This window comes from Mastomys coucha, unplaced genomic scaffold (assembly GCF_008632895.1).
Source record: "Mastomys coucha isolate ucsf_1 unplaced genomic scaffold, UCSF_Mcou_1 pScaffold4, whole genome shotgun sequence".
NCBI classification, from domain to species: domain Eukaryota; kingdom Metazoa; phylum Chordata; class Mammalia; order Rodentia; family Muridae; genus Mastomys; species Mastomys coucha.
Window position 1 is genome coordinate 54974030 of NW_022196910.1, and position 8691 is coordinate 54982720.

At 52.5% G+C, this 8691-nt stretch overlaps 2 protein-coding genes across 8 annotated transcripts in view; both read left to right on the plus strand.

Moving 5' to 3' along the window:
* Positions 1-2678, plus strand: part of Myo1a (myosin IA) — a 20031-nt gene extending 17353 nt beyond the window's left edge. Inside the window, exons 22-27 of one of the 3 annotated variants that reach the window (XR_004112965.1) lie at positions 293-427; positions 1035-1141; positions 1411-1543; positions 1648-1800; positions 1958-2175; positions 2345-2456. Coding sequence is in view for 2 of the 3 variants with exons in the window: in XM_031350282.1 (XP_031206142.1) it covers positions 293-427; positions 1035-1141; positions 1411-1543; positions 1648-1800; positions 1958-2085; positions 2345-2471 (783 nt within the window). In the remaining variant the exon portion in view is untranslated. Of the gene's footprint in view, positions 1-292; positions 428-1034; positions 1142-1410; positions 1544-1647; positions 1801-1957; positions 2176-2344 lie in introns of all 3 variants that reach the window. The other 2 variants (XM_031350282.1, XM_031350283.1) reach the window with 2 other exon arrangements.
* Positions 2679-6016: 3338 nt separating this feature from the next.
* Positions 6017-8691, plus strand: part of Tac3 (tachykinin precursor 3) — an 8071-nt gene continuing 5396 nt past the window's right edge. For 3 of the 5 annotated variants that reach the window (XR_004112742.1, XR_004112744.1, XR_004112743.1), the window contains exons 1-2: positions 6798-7342; positions 7870-7992. Coding sequence is in view for 2 of the 5 variants with exons in the window: in XM_031349323.1 (XP_031205183.1) it covers positions 7103-7342; positions 7870-7992 (363 nt within the window). In the remaining 3 variants the exon portion in view is untranslated. Of the gene's footprint in view, positions 6315-6797; positions 7343-7869; positions 7993-8691 lie in introns of those variants that run through there. The other 2 variants (XM_031349324.1, XM_031349323.1) reach the window with 2 other exon arrangements.

Sequence of the window (8691 nt, forward strand, 5' to 3'; positions counted from 1 at the left end):
AGCTCCCTTCTCTGTGATAACTCCAGCCTGTGTCAAGTTGACACACAAAACCAGCCAGTACACTATCCCACTGGTCAGCCCCCCATCTCACTGCTTCCTGTGTTCCAAACTCCCATCTCCCAGAGTACAGTGCACACCCGCAGAGACCCAGGAGGCAAGTCTGTCCCGCCTCCTCAGCCCTGCTCCCTACTCTCACTAGGCGCTGTCCTCTTGAGCGGCAGGACCAGGTGTGAGTCTGCTTGAGAGCTGATCTTCTCACGTTCCCATTCCTAACGCTCTGCTTTCAACCCAGACACAGAAATTCCTCTTGAATTTGAAGAAGAATTTGCCATCCACCAAAGTGTTGGACAACACATGGCCAGCTGCCCCTTACAGGTGCTTCAACACAGCCAATCAGGAGCTGCATCGCCTCTTCTACCAGTGGAAGGTAGAGTTTCCAAGGCCCCTCCTTTCTCTCTCATGACCCTTCCCTTATTTTCCTCCTGATTCCTCCTTTCATTACTGTGGTAAAATAGACATAAATTTCGTTCCCATTTCTAAGTGTCAGAACATTGGCAACAAGCGTATCCAGGTTGGTGCAAGGTCATTCCACCATCCAGACCTCTGCTCTTTGCCCCTTGGTCCTGGCTGCCTCCTACATAACCTATTTTCTGTTTCTGTCTACTTTCTGTTTCAATGATGCTCACCATGGTGGGAAACTCCTGCAAATGAGAACCACACAACATTTGTGACTAAGTTCATGTCACATCATAATGCCATCAGGCATAATTCCTTTGTTTAGGAAATACTATGGGCTGCCCACCTAGGCCAAATCTGGTCCTGTGTGCTGGCCACGAGCTTTCATGGCACTTGAATTCGCTGGTGTCTACTCTCTCCTCAACACCTCAATTCCCTCCGTGTCCCTCCCTAGTTCTCCAGGCCCCTTCCTGTGTCCCTGTTATTTCCTCTCCAGATCTCTCCTCCTGCCTCCTTTCCTCGATCTCTCCCTAGAGAGTAAGATCACCGCCATGATCCGAGATTTCTCCTCCTCACAGTGCAAGAAGTTCCGAGATCAGCTGTCTCCGAAGCAGGTGCAGACACTGAGGGAAAAGCTCTGTGCCAGTGAGCTGTTTAAGGGCAAGAAGGCTTCCTACCCCCAGAGGTGAGGGCCTCCACCAGAGGTGGCACCTCTTAAGCTTGAACTCACAGCAGAGTTGCCTGGGAGGACTGGAGACACTGAGTTGTGACCTCCTTGAAGTCTCTGACACATCGTGCATGCATGCGTGCATGCGTGCTTGCGTGCATGCTGCACTGTAGTTCTGATGGCGTTGATCCTGGACCATGTTTCTGGATCTCTAAAATAAGATGTGGTACAAGAGCAAAGCCCTCGGGAAGGCTTTGTTCACATGTGCACCTCTCACGTATCCTCAGTGTGCCTATCCCGTTTCGTGGTGATTACATCGGACTGCAAGGGAGCCCCAAGCTTCAGAGGCTGAAGGGCAGGGAGGAGGGGCCTGTCCTGGTGGCAGACACCGTAAAGAAGGTCAACCGAGGCAATGGCAAGGTGAAAAGCTACTGTAGCCCACAGAGGCTGATCTGAATAGGCTTTGCCCAGTGGGTGGGCTGGGTGCCAATGCCAGCCTCCTTACTCTCCCATCTGCTCTCTAGACATCAGCACGGATTCTCCTCCTGACCAAGGGCCACGTGATTCTCACAGATGCCAAGAAGTCCCAGGCCCAAATTGTCATAAGACTGGAGGATGTGGCTGGGGTGTCGGTCACCAGCCTCCAGGATGGGCTCTTTAGCTTGCATCTGAATGAGGTATTTGAACCTCATAGGTGGGGTCTCTGGGGTGGGCATCCTGGGGCTGAGGTGGGCTGGATATGCTAGAACTATATTTCTCACTATGGGTCTTTGACGCCCTTCAGGCTGCTGGGGGAGGCATTAATCTCTATTAATTTTTTTCCTTTTTCCTAAGATGGCATCAGCAGTCTCCAAGGGGGATATCCTGCTAGTCAGCGACCATGTAGTTGAACTGCTGACAAAAATGTACCAAGCAGTGCTGGATGCCACGCGGAGGCAGCTTTCTGTCACTGTGACTGAGAAGTAAGGCCGTGGGCTGGAGATGAGGGACAGCTCGAGACAGGTGACCAGAATACTGGTCATTGTGACCGGGAAATTCGTGCACTCAGAAAAGTGAGGCAGCTCGTGGGTTTGTCTCAGTGTTATCCTGGCCTCCCTCCCCTCATGGCTGAACTCGATGCACCAAGTTCCCTCAGGTCTTGAGTCATCAGATGGGTGGGGGCGAGGCAGGCATGGAAGATGGAGGTACTAGCTTGGGCTTCTCTGTCTCTTCTCTTTCCAGGTTCTCAGTGAGGTTCAAGGAGGGCAGTGTGGCTGTTAGGGTTATCCAGGGCCCCGAGGGGAATGGGAACAGAAAGCTGACCTGTAAGAAGAAGGGGAGTCATTCCATGGAGGTGATTGTGCGGTGAGGAGGTGGGGCCTCCTGGAGATGCAGTTTCTTCCTCTGGAACAGAACTTCATTGTCTAGCTCTTCTGACCGTGATGTCGGGCTTAGAGAAGAAGAACCCTTGAAGATGGTCCCTGTTCCCTGGACCTTTCTAGAATTCTTACCCAAACACAGCTTCTTCCCAGCTGCAGCCTGTCTGACCATTAATAAATCGAGTGGTTCAAAAAGGTCTGGGTGGTGCTGGTGGGCCTCCATTTCCCTCTGCCCTTGCTCAGATACGTACACTTATTTATTTCCTCCATTCCTTGGTTTTCACACTGCTGTACTCGGATCGTCCACCCCCATTGCCCATGCTATGCATTCCTTATGCTCCCGGGAGCCAGATAGTACAGACAATAAGGAAAAGAATTGTCTCTGGCCTCCTTGACCGGCTGAGCTCTGACAGAGTTTAGAGACACTGGGGTGGGGGTGCAGAAGTCTGGGATAGGGCTCAGGTCGCAGGTGGCCAACAAGCTGATTCATTAAATGTGTCCCTGCAGGGACCTGACGATGCCTTTCTTGGAGACTAGGCTCCTTAGAGAGAAAGCCTGAAAAGAAACCTAAGGCTTGCAGGTTGCAAGCTGAAGCAAGGTGGGGTATGTGGGGACAGTGCTCCCAGGATCTCCACCAGCTTCTACAGCACGCCCAGAAATCCTCTTCCTCCCCGCACCTCTGGGGACTAGGCTGCACCACAGCTGAGATCCACAGCTGGCAGCCCCTGACAGGGGCAGACCCCCGATTCAGACGTGCTCATCTCTAGGACTGACTCCATCCCTCTTGCCTTCCCTTATTTCCTCCTTGTCGTTACTTCTCACCGTCTCTGCGTGTGTGGGCTTTTGACAGTGTTAGTATGTAATATTTTGTAGAAAGCTATTGCTTTCTATCTTTATTTCCTTTTCCTCATAGACTGTCCTGTCTCACCACCCTGTTCTGTCTTTGGGGAACACGCTGCACACAGCAGTAAAATGTAGATCTGTACCCAGGGAGAGGCAGGAAGGGCTGCTGCTGTTCCTGTCTCTGGAAGTTTCCTTCTCTCATCCTCTCCATCCTCCCTGCCTCCCCCTTGCCGCCTCCACTGAGCTCTGAGCTCACTGAGTTCTGAGGCTGGGGTCCCTTGCAGCCTCCATCACTAGGCAGCTCACGGGCCCAAGTAATCATGCTGGCGGGGAGACCTGATTAACTATCCTTCCCGCCTGCAGATTAATCCCTGAGCCCAAGCCTCGAGCTTTGGCGTACCTCGCTCTGGGCTGCGAAGGGCTCTGGGCAGCATGAGCCTAGAGCCTGTCCTAAGGGGGCTGGGTCTGAAGTAGGGGTAGCTCAGGCTCTGTCTAGCCTCCCCACTCCCCAGATGACAACGCCAACCTTGACTTCTCAGAATCAGAAGATCTTGTCTGGCGGGGAGCGGGTAGTGACCTGTGCCCGATCGCCCCCGCACTCCGCCTCGGCTCCGGCTCCCAGGGCCCAAATTGTCGTCACTCTCCCAGTGAAGTGTCTGGTCATTTTCAGAAGCAATTTCAGGAGAAAATGCAGCTGCTGCTCCCCATCCTGCTTTTCTTTTCCCAGAGCTGAGGGAACTGCCAGCTCCCTGGGTGGGGGCAGGGATGGGGAGGGCTAAGTAGGTTTTGAGCCTCCATTTTCCTCCTCGGTGCTGAGGGGAGGGCTCAGCACCCTGTCCTGCCTCCCCTGCCTCCTCTCTCCTTTCTTCTGGAGCCTTGGGTCCATTTTCCCTATGGAAAGGGCTGGAGTTGACTTTCTCTCCTCCACCCCCTCCCCGCGGGGATGCAACCGGCCCCATGTCAGCCTTTCAGCTCTGCGCGGTGCATCCAGCCCTCTCAATGTGTAGGTTGCTTCAGCCTCAGCGGGCCATCCTGGACCACCCCGACTCCCCCACTGAGGAGACCTCCGAGGCAGGGCCTTGCAGCTCGGACACAGTCCAGGCTCAGTTTCCTCTCCTTGCCCTCAGGGCCTCTTCCTAGTTCTTGATTGAGGTACTGGTTGGTCCTTCTCTGTCACACATGGCTCAGCCCCATTCTCAACTCAGCGTCTCTCCAGACACCAAGGGAGTCCACAACAGACAGAGCACATGGTGGGCAGGCACAGGTCACCCTGCGCACACAAGCTTGTGCCCCAGAGAGTGGCTGTCTAACCTGTCTCGGCTCTGTACACCTGGACACACCTACAGTGTGATCAGGGATGAGGGTGCCTGCTGCTACAGACCCTGACTTTAAGTTCTGTCTTCTCTATGGTGACAGCATCTGAGCTGTGGGTACTCTATGGCTGCAACAGACACTTTACATGTTGTTTGCATGTGATTTGTGTGTGTGTGTGTGTGTGGGAGGAACCATTCCAACTCTCTCCAGCCTTTCTTCTCCATCACTGCTAGCTCGGGTGGCATCCACTCTTTCAAGTCTTCAGTAATCCCAGAGATCAAGGGGTGATCAGCTCCCCCCAGCCTCGACTCCTGCCATCCTCCTGCCATCCTCCGTGAGCTTCAGCATCATCAAAGGACATTATTTATGGTGGACCTTTGCTGAAGCCTGAAGCACTGATGTCGTCAGTGCTCTGGTATAGGGATGGCTGTGTTGGGGGCGGAGGCTGACAGAGCTGGGCCCACTAGGCTTTTGGTCCTTAGCTTTTGGACTCACATTTGCTTTCTTCTTGCTCTGGCTGGCCCAAAGATTTATTTATTTATTATATGTAAGTACACTGTAGCTGTCTTTAGACACACCAGAAGAGGGCGTCAGACCTCATTATAGATGGTTGTGAGCCATCCTGTGGTTGCTGGGAATTGAACTCAGGACCTTTGAAAGAGCAGTCAGTACTCTTAACTGCTGAGCCATCTCTCCAGCCCCTCCCTTTGGCCTGCCCAGCTTGGTGTTCTGTCCCCAGGAAGGTGAGATGGGGGAAGGAACGATGTAGGGTTGGATTAGAAACAGTTCTCTAAGGAACGTGTCATGCAGTTCGAATGTAAACAGTCCCCACTTCTATTCTCCTCAGCAAATATCCACAACTTAGGGTGCTCGCCCCTGCACTGTCCTGCAATTAACTGGGTAATGAGAAGCTTTTAATGAGGCCCCATTATCCTCTCATATCATAAAGAGACCTTGATACCCAGCTGCTGCCCACACTCTGGGGTGAACATGGGGCCCTGTATAGCCAGCGTGACTTTATCACTATGACCCAAGTCCCAGAGTGTGTAGGGTGGAAAAAGGACTTCAGGAACCAATAAGCAATTCAGATGCTCATATTTGGGGTGGAAATTAAAAAAAATCAAAACCAAAACAAAATCCAAAAACCTTGGCTCTCACTTCCTTTTTCATAAATTTTTATTGAGCATATATGATATGCCAAACACTGTGGACTGAGGGGTTCGGTAGCAAACAAAATTCCTGTCCTTGCGATGCTTAGTAAAGTTGGTGCATTTGACAGAGACAATGAGTAAGATATCAGTAGGGGAATATGGGGTGGTAGCAATTTTAAATGGGGTGATTGGAGGAGCCTACGGTAAATAGGGGGCACACACTACACTCTCCTGTAAAAGGGTTGACGTTTCTAAATCTCTGAGACTCAGAAAGATAGCCCTCTGTGCCCTCTGGAAGAGCAAATACATGACTCCCTCAAGGGTCAACATGCCATGCAGTAAAAACAGTGACGGATTTAGAGTAAGAAGAGCCCAGACCATGGCACTTTACTAGTTAGTAGCTCTGTGTACTGGCATGTGTCACCAAACCTCCCAGCCTCAGTTTCCTAATCAGAAAAATGTATATTTTTATTTCTATTGTAGAGGTGAGGAGAATCAAATGCCTACTGCATATCTAAGCTCCTGGTGAGTATCTAAACCCTATGGCCAGGCCCCAGCTGCTGCTTCCCAAGTGCATGACTGGCCCTCTCTGAGTTCCAATTCTGATGATGGTTCATTCCCATCCCCCAGTCTCTCCCTCTTGGGCGAAGCAACTTGCAGAAAAGCCCCTTCCTCTGTGTGGGATGTAAAGGAGGGCTGGAGGGGTCAGAAAAGATGTCTGAGCTTTAAAGGGGAAGGGAGGCAATTAAGAGAGAAGGTTGCAAAGCAGACCAAGGTGGGGAGGTGGGCAGGGTAGGCAGGGTTGGTTCCTTCTCTCAGACGCTGCAGACAGAACTCGAGCACAAGGCAGCTGAGGCAGCTCAGTCGGGAAGGAGAGGGGTAGGGGTGGGAGGAGGTAGGGGGGCTTCAGTGTAGAAGACTGCATCTCCCTGGGGCGGGGGGAGGGCCAGGAGACAAAGAGCTTCCACTAGGAGAAGACCAGAGGGGGCCAGCTTCACCCCTAGCCTTCAGGTGGGGTTGTCATGGTGGTGGCAGGGACAGAGACACTTGTCTGAGTTGTTCCAGGCTGGTAGTCAACCCTGGAGGTTTAAAGGGAGAGGGGCTGATGAGTTATTGGAAAGGGGTCCAGGAGACACACCCATTGAGCTAGACCTGGCATAGACTTTCTGAGAAATCGCACACTATTATGGCATTCCTTAGAGCTGCCTTGGCTGCCTCTGGAAAGTGAGCTGCTGGACAACTCCAGCTCACTGCTGGACTGTGTGTGTGTGTGTGTGTGTGTGGTGGTTGTGTGTGTGTACGTACATGCGCGCATGTCTGGGTATGTGACTGCAGCCTGCATTTTCTCCCCTACCAGCCTTCCTCCTCCCCTCCAGCCACCCTGGGATTGGAGACTCTCAGCCCCTCCCCTCGACTCCCCCAAACCCTCCCAGAACCTTTATCAGGAAGCTAGGACTGGTTCCTGCCACCTTCCAGAGCCCCTGTGCTCTTTTCTCTGTCTCCACAGCAGCACCAGCCAGCTCCCTGATCCTGCCAGCCATCCAGCTCCACAGGTAGGTTCAGGGAAGACTGTGTGGTAGCCTGAAGCTGGCACCAAGGATGAGGGATGTGAGTCAGGAGGGGACAGAGGAGATGGTAGCCTCTGATGGGCAACCAGGGCACCAGGAAGGAGATCAGAAAATGCCCGGCAGGATGGGAAGATGCTAATGCTTGGCATCTGGGGCCAGAGTCAAAACTGATTCTGACAGGTCAGAAAGTTTCTGTTTAAGTCTTGGGTTATGTAGTGCTGTAGAACAGTATGGGGGCTCTTCCAAAGCTAAAGAAACAATGTATATCCCGTGAGTCTACCATCCTTGGGACCTGGAGATCCCAGCACCACACCATTGCACATTGTTGGGGCAGATTCTGGGGGGGATGTTTAATGGGGGACCTGGGAAGCCGAGCCAAAATGATGTACCCCCTTCTCAGAGATGCATCCAACACTCAGATAGGGGGGCCGGGCAGAAAACCATGGTGGAAGCCAGCTGCAGGTCAGGAAGGCCTCCTGTGTTTCCTCCAAGCTGCCTTCCCTCCTCCTCAGCTTTGTCCTTCAGGCACCATGAGGAGCGCCGTGCTGTTCTCCGTTGTCCTCGCCCTCAGCTTGGCTTGGACCTTCGGGGCTGTGTGTGAGGAGCCACAGGGGCAGGGAGGGAGGCTCAGTAAGGTAAGATGTCCCCTGACAGAGTCCAGCACCTCAAGGAGACTTGGGGTTCTATTTGGATAGCTGGAGGGTAGAAGGTGGGCTGCTGGGGTTGGGCATTTCCTCTCTAACTTTCTCTGTATCTCTGGTCCTCTCCTGCATCCATCTTGTCTCCAGAGTATCCCTCTGTGTCTTGGATAAAGTGTATCCTAAAGAATGTTGTTCAGCATTATATGGACTGAGCAGTTTGCATTACATATGCTGTCAGTTACACGTGTTCTTTAATTTCCAAGATGCAGACCCCCCCCCACACACACACACTCTTACCCACCTCTTGCAGTCTCAGGTGTGTCCAAGGTCCCAACTCTTCCCTTTCTCTCTCCCCTGCCTACTTCTAGCCTCTGCTTAGTCAGATTAGTAAAACAGAAATCCAAAGACAAGCCGGGGTGAGCCTGGATTTCCGAAGTTCCTCTAAGAAGAATAGGCCTTGTCAGGTCGGTGTAGGGAGTGCAGGGAGGAAGTCTTCCCAGGGTTTTGAGTTGACAGCAGTTGCATGGGTACAAATGCTTTTAAGATGATTACAGGTGGGACTTATTACACATGCAGTGTGTGAAGCCTCACTGCCTCCCCGCTCCAGGCTGTTCAGCATCTCATTACAGGAGTGGGGCTGAGTGCTTGAACAATTTGGAAAAAGTGGCTTCTAGGAAGCAGTGTGCGGTGGGG